The following is an 18,513-nucleotide window of genomic DNA, read 5'->3' on the forward strand; positions in this document are numbered from 1 at the left end:
GGATACCAGAGTTATGAACTCATCAGTCAACCACACACCTCATTTGGAACCGGAAGTATGCAATCAGGCAGCAGCAGAGACCCCCCCTCACACACACACAAAAAAAAAAGGCAAATACAGTACAGTACTGTGTTGAACGTAAACTACTAAAAAAAGGGAAAGCGGCACTCTTCTTCTGCATAGTACGGTTTCAAAGCTGTATTAAGTCAATGTTCAGTTGTAAACTTTTGAAAGAACAACTGTAACATTTTGTTCAGAGGTACAAACATTTCAGAGTTACGAACAAACTCCATTCCTGCTGTGCTCATAACTCTGAGGTTCTACTGTAAATACAGGTGATCTGAACAGTAGCAAAAGCAATATTATGGGCTAAGCAGTGATCGTTTTTAAAGAAAGCTATTAGGAAAAAGCAAAAAAGTGCAACTGCTGCTTCATCTTTTTTTCAGTTTTGTTGATTAAAACATTCTATGGCTTGGATTTTTCTCTCTGACAGGTCAGTGGTAGCAAGTTTTCCAGCCTGTGGAAAGATGGGTTTATAATGGAAACATTGACTTAATTATTGCATGTGAATGTTACTTTAATTAAGAAATGTAAGTGGCTTTTAGCATCTAACACGGATGACCAAAAAAATGGGACTTCTAACATTTCATTCATGCTTTAGTATAACATTTTGTAGCTTCAGCGAATAGGATGTTGGTATCATTTGTTGTTACTGGTGGGAATACATTATACACCATGGGAACTGGAGTGAAGAGAGAACAGATAGTGAAGGGGAGTTTTGTACGTGTGATTTGGCTTTGATTTGTGCTGTCTCCCCTCCTTCCATGTTGATGTTATAATAATGCTCCTTTGCTGCTGTTCAGGATTTATGGTTTAAAATACACTTTTTATTGCTAAATCTGTTGTAATTTTCTTAGTGTTTTGGGTTTTTGCTCCTTGTGGAAAGTAGCATTTAAAGCCAAAGATGGCAGAAGTGCATTAAACTGTAGTAGTTCTTACCATTTAAAAAGGGGCTCAATTTAGAAGTTTAAAGCTTAATTATTTTATTTTATTCTTTGATTTTTTGGGGGGGCGCGGCATAGGGCGGAATAGCCAATGTTCATGGTTCCCTCACACAATTGTTCACTCACACAATGGCTACTTAATGTCCTTTCCCATCTGCAACGGAGGCTTATATCAGTATTGTTTCCTATTTTAAAAAATCGCAGACCCTCTATGTGGAGTCTTGTTGTTCAGTTTCATTACTTAAGAGCAGCTAGCAGGTTGTAGGAGGGTTACTGTATCTCATCTACAAAGATCAAAAAGGGTTTTGTTAAGCACATATGTTCCTCTGATGACAATTATTGACTAAATTTGACCCACTAGCCTCGTTCTGGGACTCGACTGCTGTTGCTATCATTTGATGCAGAAAAAGCGTTTGATTAGGTGCAGAGGATATATCTTTTGCAATAGTGGGATGTTCTCTGAATGGATTAAATTCAGAACACAAAGTTCTGTGCTAAAGTGGAGGTTGATAGAGTTGGCTTTGCATTAGTGAGGGATAGGGACCACTGCCTATTGCACGTTCATTTGAACCACTGTTTGGGAAGATTAGTGAAGAGCTAATGGGTGTTGTGTGAGTAGGAAATAAATGGTGTTTCCCTTTCCATGGATGCCAGTGTCATATTTGTTATGCCTCTGATCCATGAGAGGACTTGTTTACTATAGATTCTTTGGGATGCTTACGAACCACTATTTGCTAGTTTAGAAAATGGATGCAAAATGAGAGACCATATATAGCTTAGCCTTTGATTGTCAGAAGAGAAAGAATAGTCAAGCTTTTCTCAGTCTGTCATCCGTGTGTCCTTTGTGTGCGTTGCACATCACACATCTGGGGATTGTATAAAGTAGCGAACTACAATCAAACTGAGTTACTTGGTATCTCCATTGTTCTTTTCAGCGTCAGTGCTGATCTTCCATATTTTTAGAGTAAGTGCAAGATTAGTTTGAGTAGCCAATTAATATTTTGCCCCACCTACCTCTCCTTCAGTTGGGCTCCATTCTAAAGCCCACTGAAATGAATGGGAGTCTCTCCATTACTTTAGTGGGATTTGGGTCAGATCCAAGAAGGCTCTCGTCATTCACTTCCTTATCCCCATGAGGGTCTAAGCATGCCTATCTTTTCCATCTTAAAGAAAACCTATTTTATTGCAGCTATTCCCAGCTACTGTGGACCAGTTGGTACCATATGCAACTGTTTGTAATCTCTGTGACCATGTCTGTGGGGCATCATGGTAGGGTATGGGGGTATTTTTGTTGTCTTTCTACCACCAGATTCTGGATAGAATGGAGAGTTCTAACTGGACCTTGGGAATACAGAAAATTTGGGGATGATAATCAATACATATCCCACAGGCATACCTGTATATGTCATGTGCTTATGCAGTTTCTCTCAGTGGTGCACAGGCAAATGTTATATTCTGCTATAGTCGCTTGTTTTCAGCAAAGCTAATCGCTGCATGGTGGGCCTCTGTAAACGATCTCCACCAGTTCAGTGCTGGTGCAGATGGCTAGTGTTGGAGTAATAGTCCCTACGGTGAAAATAGTCCTCCTGACACCATTGCACTGTACAAGTCAACTGTACTCTACTATCCCAGGTTAAATTTTCCAGAAACCTTTATACCAAGTGTTGGACACACCGTTCATTTATTTGTATGCTATTTTGCCAGCCTCAACTTCTCCAGAAATGATATTGTCCTGAGGTCCACTTCTTTATCAGGATGTCTAATGTCTTAGAAAAACACTTTATATGATTGTTGCCAGCTGGCAAGAGGCGGATGTGCAGGTACTATGGCAAGGCAATCCAGTTGGAGCAGAACTTTGTGACTGGGTGCCTAAATGTCTTACCAAGCAGAGCGTTGCACAGAGTAGCACACAGTGCTATGAAAATATTAAAGGGCTGAAGTTGCAGTATAACAAGGTCCAAAGTAAAAGCTGGCATGGAAGCAAACCTGCCCAGTCTGATGCACTGAACCAAGTTCTTGCTGCTTGATAGTATGGAGGCATTCCATACTATGGTGGTGAAGGACCAAGATGTGGAGGAGAAGAAAGAGAAGACCAGCTTAATGTCTTCAGCAGAGACCCAGGAGGAAGAGCTGGATTGGGAGATGCCCATGACTATGCTTGGAACCGAGGCCCAGTTTAGAGAGTCCCAAGCTTTGCAGGCTCAAGATGAGAAACTGGGAGACAAAGACCCCCTTGCACCAAGTATGTTGCTTTTTATTATTTGTATTATTGGGGCTGGTTTTGCAGGCAGACATGGGGGCTGCAGGGACAGTTTCTGGATTCTAATTAATGCAATCTGACTCTTAAATGGGTGGTTTCAGATTCAAATGAAGGCAAAAGTGGCCCTTTTCCCCAGTTGTGCAAATTCCTCCCTTTCCCTGCCTCTAGTTCAAGCTGGAAGCTTCAGCAACTGCAACAATGGAATAGAGTACCCGTGTGGAGGCAGGGTAAAACTGCATCTGAAACATATTGGCCAGTTTGGATGCACTGCAGCAGGGCCACTTACAGCAGTATAATTCCATTGATTGAATTACCAATGGTTCAGTTCTCTAGTGCAGATGTAACCCAAGGACCTGAACTAACAACCCAGTCTCAGTACCCCTGAGCTGTGGTAAAGTTGAAATACAGATCTGGATCTGGAATTTTTACAGTGCTCATTTCAAATCTCACCCATTTCTGAAGCACACAGAATGAGAGTTCTTTTAAAGGAAATAAGTAAAAACTTCCTTCCTTCCTTCCTTATGATTTTCCTGTTGCTTTCCAGAATCAACCCTTCAAGTGTTGGAGAGCACATGGCCTTCTTCTCTTCTCATAAATTATTAAAAACACTGAGGTAATGTCCCTAACTCTAATCCAGTTAATTTTTAAATAGGCTACCTATTTATCAGCTCCATTTTCTGCCACTAAAAATAAAGAGCTGGTTCTGAGGTCACTTTCAGAACTTGAAAAAATAATAATGCACAGAGGAATAGGAAGTGGTCTTGTTTCTGCAAGAAGAGTAAAAGGTATCTTGAATATAAAAAAGGAAAAGAAAAACCACAGCACCCTTAAAAGATCTCTTGGTTGCCTCTCATTGTATGCAATCTGCTTGTGTGAATAAAGGAATAAGATTTATCCCTAAAATCTGTATGTTTAGGTTAATGCCAGATTTTGATTAGGAGCAACATTCAGTACCTTGCTCTATAGGTAAGTACCATTAGTTTCAGTGGGACTTTTTGTGGAGAAGAGTGCTATTTAGTATCTGAATCTGGGCAATACTTGAGACTGCAACCATTCATAAAAATCAATTACAGTCCCTGGTCCTAATCCATTGATGCATTAGGGCAGCATTGTGCTGGTCAGCCTGTTCAAAGCTTCTATGGAGCCAGCTTAATTAGCCATGTATGGATTTCCCAGCAAAGAGAAAGATCAGCTGGTGTCGAGCCACCATAGCAACTCTTACATCACCACTATCATTGGTGCCTGCTATTCAGAGAGCATGGCCAGTGGGAAGGGACCATGCCTAGAACATCTCTGATTGTCTCGGGACCTTTGGCAGACGTCACAATTTAGAGCAGCCACCGGGCCTTCAGCTCTCTGGAGAGTAGACTTGCACATGACCAATGTCAGGATTGGGGGTGGCATACAATCTCTTTTGTGCCGTCTCCTCCTCAGCCACAGTTAAAGATCTGGCTCTTGGCTTGGCATCATTATGCAATGTTTTCAAGTCTAAAAAAATATTTTGGAAGGTGTAATATGCCATTGTTGGAGCTGTTGCTATGATGTATTTGTGTACCGTGTGTAATGAAATGAAGTTAGTTTTCCATTATTTGAACACAAAAAGCTACTGAATGACTAAAACGGGCTGTGGCTTTGTGTGACAAATTTCAAATAGGAAGTGTACATTATTGCTGAATTTTAATTATAACTATTAAAAATGGAAGCCTATAGCAGGAACATGGACCCAATCTTTACAATTATATAATAGAATAATTATGATAATATGGCCTTTCATTCAAAGATCTTGCAGCAATTTGCAAACAGTAATTAGTAAAGCCTGCGAATATTCTCTAAGGAAGTTAAGTATGACTATGATAAACATGTCAATCTTTAAAGCTATTAATCTGTTGCATTTACATTTCATGTTAAGGCGTGGTGCTACTCTGAACAATTATTTTAAAATGGCCTCTCTTTACCCAGCAGATCTGCTCCCTATGTGTATTCCAAGTCATAAATGTTGATTTTTTGCACTGATCCTCCAATTTGCTCTGCGTGGGCATTGAAATATGTGTTAGTTCGTGAAGCTAAACAATCTGTTCTACCTCGTATTTAGCTGTGACATTCCAAGTAAGTTTCTGAGACCTGAAGAAGAACTCTGTGTAGACTCAAAAGCTTCTCTCTCTCTCACCAACCCTGCCCCCACTCCACCCCTGCTCCACCCCAGCCCCGCCCCCACTCCCCTGAGCACTGTAGCAGGGGTCAGGCCTGCATTCACCAGCAGTGATACGTGGAGCGACCTGGCCCCAGCCTGCTTCGCTCTGCCAGCTCCTAGCCACCCACTGGTGAGTGCTGGGGTGTGGTTCCCCCTACCCTCCAAAGCCGGGAACCAGGAGAGCAGAGTGGAGCGGGCTGAGGCTGGGTCACTCCACTTCCCACTGCCCCGTGAGTGTGGGGTCGGCCTGGCTGCCCTGCACTCGCCGGGCGGCAGGAAGTGTAGTGACCTGGCCCCAGCCCGCTCCACTCCGCCTCCTCGTGCTGGGGGGTGGTTTCCCTCCTGCCCCCCAGTCCCACCCCTGCGGAGGCCTGGGGCTGCATAGAGCATCAAAATGGCTAGGGACGGCCCTTGTCCCATACTGTATACACTGTACCTAGAAGACAGGAGACTTGGGTTTTATTCCTGGATCTGCCAGATTTCATTTAAAATGGTAATGACAACTCAAAATAGGGCACTGTTTGTATGAAATAATTGTTCACATACAGACTTGCACCAAAATAACTAAGGGTGTGAGAATTTATTTTGTTTCAGTTCCAGTTTGTATGTAGACAAGCCCCAAAGTCTTTTATATCTTGTAACCTGCCACTGATTGCAACAGGTGTTTTGTAGCAATGAAAAACTGAGATTAAACGTCATGCAAGATTATCTCTCTAGGTTAAATTATGCCTTTAACTCACGGGTTCTCAATCTGGGGGTTGGGACCCCTCAGTGGGTTGCGAGGTTATTACATGGGGGGTCACGAACTGTCAAACTCCACCCCAAACCCCGCTTTCCCTCCAGCATTTATAATGGTGTTTAAATATATAAAAAAGTGGTTTTTTAATTTATAAGGGGAGGGTCGCGCTCAGAGGCTTGCTATGTGAAAGGGCTCACCAGTACAAAATTTTTCAGAAAGTGAGCTGTAGCTCACGAAAGCTTATGCTCAAATAAATTTGTTAGTCTCTAAGGTGCCACAAGTACTCCTTTTATTTTTGCAGATACAGACTAACACGGCTGCTACTCTGAAACCTACTTTAACTAGTTTATCTAAGGAAGAGGAAGTACATCTCCTATCACACCCTATTGGGTCTGGTGTGGAGCACAGCCCCCGCTCTGTGGAGACTCCACCCCCCTTTCAGGTTACATCCATGTTGTAAGATACTGGACCATAAAAGCTTTTTTTGGTTGAGGATTGAATATAGCACGTGAAAATTGTCCCAATATAATTTTAAATCCCTGCTTTTACCTGATCCATATTAGTGTGTGGTGGGAGTGCTGGGGACATTTTTATGGCAGATTTTGTGTTAAGTTGGTAGTTTGAAACCTGCTCAGAGGCTTCAAATATTACTAGCAGTCCTGTTGGAGATGGATTAGTGGGCAGACTACTAAGAGCAAAACAAATGCCAGTTACATGATTTGTGTAATAAAGAATTTCAATTTGATTATCATGACTATCGACTGTATGAATTAGACACATACAGTAAATTATATCAATCCAATCAACCTTTCAATCTATTTATCAAAGTGCAAGAAGCTCCTGTTTCAAGAAAAACAACATATATATATATATATACACCCAATTTTACCTAAGTGAAAATAGCATTCAGGCTGAGATACAAACCACCATGACCAAGCATGCTTCAGAATATATGGAATACATTTCTGCCACACTTCAAATGGTGTAAGATCCCCCCCCCCCACCACCACCACACACACTAGTTAGCCAACTCTGCTGTTTGTAAAACTTAATACACTTTCATTGGCAATAGCATAACAATTTTGGAATTTATGTACTTTAATTTATAAATATACAAATGAGCAAAAAGGAATTTACCTTGTTAATGACCGATCAGATGGCTAATACATCATGGATGCAAAAGTCAGGAAACATCTGCACAAGGCTAATGTTACTCCATGAACCTATGGCAAACAATGATAGCTTTAGTACGGAAAACTTTGCATATATGGTTTACATAAAAATGGCAATCAGGATAGCTTCTAATTATGCAAGTTCAAAGTACAGGCATCACTTAAACTAGTCCCTAAACATTTTTTATTCTAACAAATAAGATATATTTTGATTCAGTTGTTTGATTCACTTGTTGAGTTGTTTGCATTGCTATCATTCATATAATCTTTTGCTTAGCATTTTCACTCTCAATTTGACAGTTTGCCTTTTCTGCATATTCTGTCATCTTCATTGGCCCATCAGGATGTAGAAACATGGCAATTTCCATCCTCTATCTGGTCAACATCTCTGATGGTGGTCAGTACTAGCTGTGTTAAAGAAACTTGGAAAAAATCCACAGTGGACAGATATGGAATAAACTGCCCATAGGGAAGATTTCTTCCTAAATCCAGGAATTAGTGGTTTGTTCATGTCCTGAAGTGAGAGGCTAAAGGCTAAGCCACCCTTATTTTACTCATCCTGATGTAATGTATCTGTTTTTTAAAATATCTGGGTTTTACGTTGTAAAAAAGCTGAAGTGTTGCAAGTTTGCCATTCCCTTCCGGAAACCATATAGCTGAATCACTTGATCCTATTCTCTCTCTGCTTCAGGGGATGGTGTAGGGGGGGTCTCAGCTTGCAGTCTGAGTTACCTAGACTGTGTGAACCAAACGTTCAAATCCCAACAAGGCTGACTCAGACCTTCATCCATAAAATGTTAATACAGAGCTATCTGATCAGGTTTCTCAGAAGCAAACGTAAAAATTTAGGTCCTGCCTGTGCCGTATGAACATTAAAGATTCCATAGTATTCTTTTCATAGACATTTACCTTGGTGTCCTTTGCAAAAATGTCATCTTTGCACAACTGTTGTGATGTCCCACATACTGATGAGTTTATCACCGGACACCCCCAATGATGACTGCATTTTAGATGTATTGGATGTATATAGTTTGTAAAGTTCTTTGGGAAGAAAGATGCTATGGAGTATAAATCAGTTATAAACCACATATCCTAGGGCCCAAATCTGGAAACCCTTAATTGCCTGAGTAAGGGTTAGCAGGATCAAGCCCTAATCCAAAGGATGATTCAGGAGAAAGCAATACATGTATTTTTAAAATAGGTATAAATTGTTTTAATTACTGTTTTAGATGAGTGATTAGCATTTTATATACTTAGATTTAAGAATTGGTTCGTTCTCATTTACAGGGGAAAAAAAGCTAAAAGTTGTGGTTTACTTTATGGTCCTTTGTATAATTTATTGAAAATCACAGCATCAAATCAGGTATAAATCAAAGTATGATTTGCTGGATAGTGTATTAGAAACAATCCTTTAATATTTATAGTGTAGCTTTTTACCCCAACAGTTACAAAGCACCTTACCAATTTTACTCACTCAATAGCTGCAGCTATTTCTGAGATGGACCATAACATCTGCTTAATGGTGCACAACATTACCGAACAGTTTAGGACAGGAAGTGAAGAAAATATTGCTGTATTCTGTTGGTTGACAACATATGTTTAGATTGTTCAGTTGTAACCAAAAATGTGCATTCTAGATGTTTTAGGAAATGTGATACTGCCACTGTTTATGACATCATGTTCCCAGCAACCCTAGTGGGCTTACAATACATATACAAAACAGGCCTGTGTGTCAGGATATCTGGCTCTACTCTTCATTCACGTGCTGATCTTGGGCAAGTCATATAACCTCCTTAAGGGGGTAGAGGAAGGAAATCCAAACTTGAGGAGCCTTCCTCAGGCACATTTGCAAACTGCGTCTTGCATCTATTGGTTTTTGAATCACAACCAGGTCTATACTAGAAGAGGTTTGCCATTATAGGTACAAGAGTATGGCTAATGTATGCATAGCTCAGACTAGCAAAGATGTCCTTTTGTTGATATAGCTTGTGCCAGTTTCCATGCCAAATAAGCTATACTAATACAAGCAGTTTTAAGCTGGTATGTCTGTGCCTATAGTAGGACTTTTGCTGGTATAGAAATGGTGCACTAAGAAAATCATACCCTAACTGACATTACTATACCAGCAAATTCTTTGAGGACCTTGTATACCCAAGTGAAATGTACTAGAATAGCTATGCCAGTCAAATTTAGGCCTTGTCCACACCACAAACGCTTTGCTGGTATAGCTATACTGGCAGAACCCCCTGGGTGTAGACACAATTTACACTACCCAAAGCAGTTTTTCTGTCAGCATAAGGCCACCACCATCCTGAACAACATTACCTATGCCACGAGAGGCACTCTTCTGTCAACGTAGTTGCATCCATGTGGCAGTGGGGAAGGGAAGAGGTTGCCCTTTGCTAGCTTAGCTATGTCTGCTAGAGAGTGTTTTTACATGGCTGTTATAATACTAAATAAACCACATCAGGGTGGGCAATAGTAGAACATTTGGGACACACCCTGGGTGTATTGTGAGGCACAAAGCCAAAGGCTGAATGTCTCTGACTACCTGTGAAATGTGCAAATAGCTCAGTAATGCACACCCTATCAGTGTATGCTTAAAAGCTACAAAGACAAGCTAAAGCATCAAAAGTACCTCATGAATCTTCACTGGGAAAATAAGTGAGATTCTGCAAGGCCTGAAGGTAGTGGAACTGTATATGAATGATCTTTTAGTTTATAGGAAATCTGAGGAAAAAGTTCTGAAGGCAACTAGGCTACTGGATGTAAATTAAATGGAGCAAAATGAATTCTATGACAAACCTAACTAGTTGTTACTGTAGGATATATGTGCCTGATGAATAGAGGTAAGGACAGATCCAGAAGAATATCAGAGCTAGAGCTGAAATGTTACTACTTATGCATGTATCAGACTGAGTTGGGTCTATGATAAAATTTTAGAGAAAGTTCGGACCTGACCTGTCGTCATAAAGCCAACCTCTTTATAAACGGTTTAAAATAGATTCTGTGTGGCTATGGGACAAAGTGAAGAGGAAATAACTAGAAACAGATAATTTGTGTCATTATGGATCTCAGCATCTCACTGCCATTCATTTCTATCTGTCTAGATTCCTATAGTGGCACCAGTCATCATAGCATCTCAGCTCTAAGCACACTATGCTAGGAAACTGCCATTAAAAATGGCTTCATCTAAGAAATGTTTTGCTCTGAGTGTTGAATCACACAGTTTTTGAACAGTCTTGAGAATTTTTTTTTAAAGTAATAATATGTCTCCTTTAGAACCAAAATGCTGCTAGAGGAAACAATTTAGAAACCAGTTTTTAAAAAACTGTTTCCTAGCATTATAGGAACTTCTTTGAATTGCAACCTTGAATGAAACATAGAATGTTGATGGAAAGGAAGTTTCAAAATCCATTTTAATATAAAATATCTGTTGCATGAAATAAATGTAAAGACACAAACTTTAACTTGCCACCTCTATACCAAACTGTGTTAGGTAGAATGGTTCAGGCCCCCTGTTCATAATATGACATCCATACTGGGGGCTTGGGTTACATCCTAGTTTCCCCCTGTCCCTCCCCACATAAATAAAGCATGGGTTCATATTTGGCAATTTTTAAAAAATAGGTCAACTAAATTACAACCGTCAGGGCAACCAGTTAAAACAGTTTTCTTCTCCTCTGTTAAAACATGGTTTAACCCCCAGATTGAAGAATGGATGAGACCTTAACTGTGACTTCAGATCATGTTCCAGCTGGAGCCTTCAGCGTTGTTTGAAGATATATCCATAGTCCCCTCATTACAATTAACTCTGTTGGATTAATTAACTCTGCAGGGTTACACTTGTACACTTGTACAAGTACACTTGTGTTTGTAGTGCAGATGGACTCCATCTCCAAGGGGCCAGGGAGGCTCTCTCGCTAATATCTGCCCAAAGAGACTGCAACAGTTAAAGGGAAGAGGGGGGAGTTGGGGTCTCTTGTGAGAAGCCCTACCAGGAAGATGGAGAGCTGGTGCCACCTCACTCCTTTAGGGGGCATTAAGAGATTTCCTCTAAAGAGTTGGGGGACCCTAAGTAAGCCAGGGCTCTTCTTTCCCTAGCAGGACTTGGCATGCTCCATCCTCCCCCAAGTTGTGGGGATCGCATGGGGAACAGCCCTTCCCAGGGGATCCCGCAGGGCAGGGCTCTTCTCCCCACAGAGACACAGGAGACGAGGGTTCTTCCCCCCCGCCCCGTGGGGCAGGGGTCCTCCCACAGGTCAAAGCTCGCTCTACCCGCCCGGGTGTGTCTCACAGAGCTGAGAAGCGGGGGTGGGAGATCGAATTTCCTCTTCAGGATACCAAATATGGTAACAATGGGAAAACGGCACCGCTTGGCTTTGTTATTCGGACATTGGCCCGACGCTGCAATCGGGGCTGGTATAGCAGACCGGGGGAGTCTGTGCCCTTCTGCGGGTCCCGTAGGGGATCGGCGGGCCGATCTCTCTTTACAGCCGACCAGGCGGCACCTTTGCTCCGCCTAATAAGGCCACTAGTGCCTTCAAGTGTTGCAATCTGAACCAACCCCGCCGCTGGGGACTCTGAATGAAGAGAGCCCGGCAGACCTCCCCTGTCTCCCCCCCGAGAGCCTCTCCTCGCATAGCTGAGACTCCAGGACGGCTTGCGGAGGCTGGCGCTCGGAAGGGAAGAGAAGGGGGCGGGGCTCGGGCTGCCCCGGGCACCCTGCTCATGAATAATGCCGCTCCCCAACTTTTTGCACCGCCTTATTCTCAGGCTTGAGAATTTTTCACAAAGTTTGTTTGGGACAGTCCGGGACTGGGAGCAGCCGCGGCGCAGCCCCCGTAGCGCAAAGCGCCTTGTGCGTCAGGCTTAGGCAGCCTGGATTGTGAGGATGTGAGGACAGAATCACCCCCAGCCTTCCAATTCGCCCTTGCAACGCCGTGCCAGCGCAGAAGAAGCAAAGTCCTGATCTTGCCCGCCTCTGCAGCTGGGGGAGGAGGAGGCGGAGAGCCAGCGACTCCGGCCCGGATCCGGGCACTGGAGGTAAATAGAACGTTCCCCGGGTCCCCACGTTCGGATTCGGAACGCCTCAGACCTCCCCCCTCCCCCGCGTGCCTTGCGCCCCGCTGGAATCCGGACAGCAGCCAGCTCTCGCCCGGTGACAGCCGCGAGAACTCTTCCTTCGCCCTTTAAAGGAGCCCCCTCCTCCTCCCAGGGAATTGCAGCAAGTAGCCAAAGTTTCAGAGAAAGTTGCATAACTTTGCGTGGGGTTTGACTCGGATGCATTCGATCGTGCGAGATACAGATTCGTGTTTGAGGGGACTGGCTCGGACCCCTTGCTTGGTCTGCTGCTGGGTGTCCGGACGCCGGGCACTTGAGGGAGGGGTGCAGTGACGTTTTGTGGGGGGCTGGATTGAAGTGCCTTTATCTGCTGCTGATCGCCCAGGGCCTTGTAGGATACAGGCATTTGGGGGGCAGTACCTGCACCCCTCATTCGCTGATTGTCCTTCCCCTGGAGGATATAGACTCGTTTGTGCGGGTGCTGCCTGGGACCACCCCCCGGTCGCTGCTGACTGCCCACCCCTTGACGGGGTACAGACTCGTTTTTAGGGGAGACCTGCCCTGGATCCCTGATCCGCTGCTGATTCTTTGCCTCCCGTGGGGAAGTTTGTTGCATTGAGCTCGTGCTGCGGGGCAGAAGATGAACCCTACTCCCGTCCCTCCGCCGCCGGGGCAGCAAGTGATCCATGTCACCCAGGACCTGGACACGGAGCTCGAGGCGCTCTTCAACTCGGTCATGAACCCCAAGCCCAGCTCCTGGAGGAAGAAGATCCTGCCCGAGTCCTTCTTCAAGGAGCCCGATTCGGGCTCGCACTCCCGCCAGTCCAGCACTGACTCGGGCAGCCACCCGCCCCGGCTGGCAGCCGCTGGTGCCCAGCATGTCCGCTCGCACTCCTCGCCCGCCTCCCTGCTAGGCGCCGGAGCCGGGGCCACCCCCAGCCCGGCTCAGCAGCACGCTCATCTCCGCCAGCAGTCCTACGACGTGACCGACGAGCTGCCGCTGCCGCCCGGCTGGGAGATGGCCCTCACCCACACGGGCCAGAGATACTTCCTCAAGTAAGTGGGGCCCAGGGTGCCCTGGAGACCCGGGCGGGGCGAAGGGGGCTGGGGGCAGCTGTAAGGACAGGGCTGAAAGAGACCTTGAGCCCGCTGTTCGTTGGGTGTGGGTGGGGAGAGGAGGTTAAAGGGGCCTTGCACCGGCCCTGGGGGGAGGGGGTCCTTGGGCCTGCTATGTGTGTGTGGAGGAGTGTAAAAGGGATCATGGGCTGGCTGGGGAGGGGAGGACGGACAGGTGGATGTAACAGGGACTTGGGCCAGGGGCAAATGAGGGCTTTTACTAAATTCCGTATAGGGAATATTGATGATGGGGGCAAAGGAGACTCTTCGCACTGGGGCAGAGGGTGGGGATAAAGGGACCCTGGGGTTGCTGGCTGTTTAAAATGAAGTTAGTCATTGCCATATTGCTCTATGTTGACACATTTCAGAGTAACAGCCGTGTTAGTCTGTATTCGCAAAAAGAAAAGGAGGACTTGTGGCACCTTAGAGACTAACCCATTTATTTGAGCATGAGCTTTCCTGAGCTACAGCTCACTTCATCGGATGCATACTGTGGAAAGTGTAGAAGATCTTTTTATACACATAAAGCATGAAAAAATACCTCCCCCCACCCCACTGTCCTGCTGGTAATAGCTTATCTAAAGTGAATCACTCTCCTTACAATGTGTATGATAATCAAGTTGGGCCATTTCCAGCACAAATCCAGGGTTTAACAAGAACGTGGGGGAGGGGGGGTAGGAAAAAACAAGGGGAAATAGGCTACCTTGCATAATGACCCAGCCACTCCCAGTCTCTATTCAAGCCCAAGTTAATTGCATCCAATCTGCAAATGAATTCCAATTCAACAGTCTCTCCCTGGAGTCTGGATTTTAAGTTTTTTTGTTGTAATATCGCAACTTTCATGTCTGTAATCGCATGACCAGAGAGATTGAAGTGTTCTCCGACTGGTTTTTGAATGTTATAATTCTTGACATCTGATTTGTGTCCATTTATTCTTTTACGTAGAGACTGTCCAGTTTGACCAATGTACATGGCAGAGGGCATTGCTGGCACACGATGGCATATATCACATTGGTGGATGTGCAGGTGAACGAGCCTCTGATAGTGTAGCTGATGTTATTAGGCCCTGTGATGGTGTCCCCTGAATAGACATGTGGGCACAGTTGGCAACGGGCTTTGTTGCAAGGATAGGTTACTGGGTTAGTGGCTCTGCTGTGTGGCACGTGGCTGCCGGTGAGCACTTGCCTCAGGTTGGGGGGCTGTCTGCAGGCAAGGACTGGCCTGTCTCCCAAGATCTGTGAGAGTGTTGGGTCATCCTTCAGGATAGGTTGTAGATCCTTAATAATGCGTTGGAGGGGTTTCAGTTGGGGGCTGAAGGCGATGGCTAGTGGCGTTCTGTTATTTTCTTTGTTAGGCCTGTCCTGTAGTAGGTGACTTCTGGGAACTCTTCTGGCTCTATCAATCTGTTTCTTCACTTCTGCAGGTGGGTATTGTAGTTGTAAGAATGCTTGATAGAGGTCTTGTGGGTGTTTGTCTGAGGGGTTGGAGCAAATGTGGTTGTATCGTAGAGCTTGGCTGTAGACAATGGATCGTGTGGAGTGGTCAGGGTGAAAACTGGAGGCATGGAGGTAGGAATAGCGATCAGTAGGTTTCCGGTATAGGGTGGTGTTTATGTGACCATCGTTTATTAGCACTGTAGTGTCCAGGAAGTGGATCTGTTGTGTGGACTGGCCCAGGCTGAGGTTGATGGTGGGATGGAAATTGTTGATATCATGGTGGAATTCCTCAAGGGCTTCTTTTCCATGTGTCCAGATGATGAAGATGTCATCAATATAGCGCAAGTGTGTGCAGGAGAGTGGGGTGGGGGGAGGTATTTTTTCATGCTTTGTGTGTATAAAAAGATCTTCTACACTTTCCACAGTATGCATCCGATGAAGTGAGCTGTAGCTCACGAAAGCTTATGCTCAAATAAATTGGTTAGTCTCTAAGGTGCCACAACTACTCCTTTTCTTTATGTTGACACAGAAGCTGGTTGGGGGGGGGGTTAGTTATGGGGTCTATAAGGTGCTTGCCGGGCTTGATGATGAAGGGGGAAGGGTTAATTGGCTGGTTACCGTATTTCTCACATGTTGATGCTGAAGTGGAGATAGCAAAGGCTATGGGATGGGATGGTTGCCAATGGTCTTATGTAGGTTGTTGAAACTCAGAAATTGGTGTGGGTGCCATGGAGAAGTTTATGAAACTCTCACAAGCCACATACACATAGAGACCATAGAAATCATAGAGAGACATTCTACAGATCACTCCATTTTAAGGAATTTCATTCAGGAGGATCTGGGCACACCCGTTTACAAGTGAGTCTATAAGGAATGATGAAGTTGCCTAAAGGCTGGGCCGAATATGGATAGGAGATAATTTGCCATTTGTGAAGTTTCTGTATCCTGTAGGTTGTTTTGTTTTATCTCCTTGACTTGCAAATTATCTTGACTGTTAGTACTGAAAAAGAGACATTTACGTAGATTACCACAGTCAATTCACTCCACCATAATACAATTGTCATGGTTTGTCACACGATTTTTTCATGATAAATTTATCAAAGGACTCTTGGATGTAAACAGGATGAGAAAATTTAATCAAGAGCAAGAGAAAAATATAGGTATGATTGCTTTCATGGTCTCAGGTGAGTATATGCTGTGTTGCAGGCATTAAAATATGACCTAAATGGTGTCACAGGTTAAATGTTGCAGTATATTAACATTTATTTCAGTGAGATATAAGGTTATCCTTTCCCATTGTTTCCACATTAATTAGTATTAATGCACATGCATTCAAATAAACTAGGTTAAATAACTGAGACAGAAACTCACAAAAATGAGGGTCTTCCCATTAAGTTGCTTTAGTGTCCTTAGTTCAATCCTTTATTAACATAGTCACAACAACATGATCCTTTATTAGACAGTTCTGTGACACTACAAAAATAATAAAGTTACCTTGCGCTTTGATAATACTTTCCATCAGTATATTACTAAGCGCTTTACAAAGGAGGTAAGCATTATTATCCCCATTTTGCAGATGGGGAAACTGAGACACGGAGAGGTGAAGTCACTTGCCTAAGGTCAGCAGGCCAGTGGGGGAGCCAGGAATAGTACCCATGTCTCCTGAGGCCTAGTCCAGTGCTCTATCTACTAGGCTGCACTACTGTGCTTTTCTGTAGTGCTTTCTATCTGAGAATCCAAAAGTACTTTACATTCTCTAATTAAGCCCCACAGCACTCCTGTCAGGTAGGGAACTGTTATCCCCATTTTACAGAAATGAGAAACAGGCATAGGGTAGTTTTGTGACTTGCCTATGGTGAATGTCTGTGGTAGATATAGGAACATAACCTAGGCCTCCTGGCATTAGTTACAAGGCCTTTCTTCATATCTTGGGTGGCTTTTGAAAATTGAATGTATTTCTGCAGTGCAACTGGTGTAAATTACAATTTTAGCTTCCATATCTTTAGTGACATTGGATGCTTCCTTATACGAGTGATTTTTTTTTTAATTTATTTTTTTAGACATATGTATGGCAACATCATCCAGTATCTTTTTGGTTAATAATTCTGGCCAAAAGAGTATTATATTTTATTTCTGACATCGACATCAAACTGGTGCATAGTAGTGAAGCAGGCCTGATAATCATTGTATTTATTTTGGTAAATTTCTTTTAATAGATTTGTTCCTGTACTCCAGAGTTCATTGTAAACAAAGTGGTAGAATATTCAGTTTGTAAACAGTCAGTGACAGAAAACCTTGTTAATGTAACAAATACATAGGAATAGTGTGGGAGTTCAACTGTTCAGGCTGCAGGAGATCTATATCCATTTAGCACAACTTCCCATCAAGGGAAATAGGAAGCTCCTTGAGCTTGAACCCAGCCATGACATAATATATGCCATCTGTATCAACAATGTATGACAGGGTTAGAAGTAAAGGTAGTGAAGACTGTATTCTGCAGAAAATCAGTGACATTGTTTTATGATGATTTTATCACTTGACCACTTTGGAACCTGAGGATGATTCCGGAACCCCCAACCCAAACCATCTATGCAGTTCCCCTGTGGAATTGAGGTCCCACCTTTGATTGTACTCCAGGTTACTGTGAAACATGAAAATACACCTTCCCTATTCTGCCATTTTATGTTAGTCTACACTGGTGATAACATTCTGATGGCTCAAATAAGCATGCATCTAAGGTCTGAGCCTGTGAGTTATTGAGTGCTCTGAGTTACCACCTAAGGTAACTTTCAGAGTAGCAGCCGTGTTAGTCTGTGTTCGCAAAAAGAAAAGGAGCACTTGTGGCACCTTAGAGACTAACCAATTTATTTGAGCATAAGCTTTCGTGAGCTAGAGCTCACTTCATCGGATGCATTCACCTAAGGCAATGGGAGACTTTGTCACTGGGTATCTTTCAGGATTAGTTCCCAAGAGAGTTTCCAAGCAATGACAAAGCTATAGAAAGAAGGAAAAGATTAAAAAGAGACTGATAACAGCACTGTAAACAATCACCCTTAAATACAGGTTTTTCTGTTAATACCTGTTAGGACTCAGCCAACAGGTATTTTCAGGTTTTGGCTGATGGTGGCATTAAACATGATGAGTTACTATACTTTTGTCAGCAATCTGGCTTTTGGTTAACATCAAAGTGATCTCCTGTGCTCTCACCTTCGCCCGTGCTGTGCGTATAATGCTGACCCAGCTGCAAATATGGCTCCCGTGCAAAACCAGTATTTACAATTTCCCATCATGCTTCTATTTTTACCTGGGAAAGAGAATTTTACATGGAAGCACACAAGTCCATTTGCTGCAGATGACTGTCCACTTCTTAAGTTGCACTTCTTTTCTTTAGTATTCTACATTCCATTTGATAAATAAGTATCAAAAGTTATGATAAAGTGTAAAAAGGAATGTGTCATTTAGGTGGCTTAGTTATCCTGGAGCAGTACTTACTTATCATTATTCATTTTGTTCATCTGATCTTAAAATTGG

At 43.5% G+C, this 18,513-nt stretch overlaps 1 protein-coding gene across 1 annotated transcript in view; it reads left to right on the top strand.

The window, feature by feature from the left end:
- The first annotated feature begins 11,843 nt into the window (after positions 1–11,843).
- WWTR1 (WW domain containing transcription regulator 1) overlaps positions 11,844–18,513 on the top strand; it is a 120,316-nt gene continuing 113,646 nt past the window's right edge. Inside the window, exon 1 of the mRNA XM_073359714.1 lies at positions 11,844–13,486. Within this exon, the coding sequence (XP_073215815.1) occupies positions 13,071–13,486 (416 nt within the window). The 5' untranslated portion in view covers positions 11,844–13,070. The remainder of the gene's footprint in view (positions 13,487–18,513) is intronic.

This window comes from Lepidochelys kempii, chromosome 9 (genome assembly GCF_965140265.1).
Source record: "Lepidochelys kempii isolate rLepKem1 chromosome 9, rLepKem1.hap2, whole genome shotgun sequence".
In the NCBI taxonomy this organism is placed as follows: Eukaryota; Metazoa; Chordata; order Testudines; family Cheloniidae; genus Lepidochelys; species Lepidochelys kempii.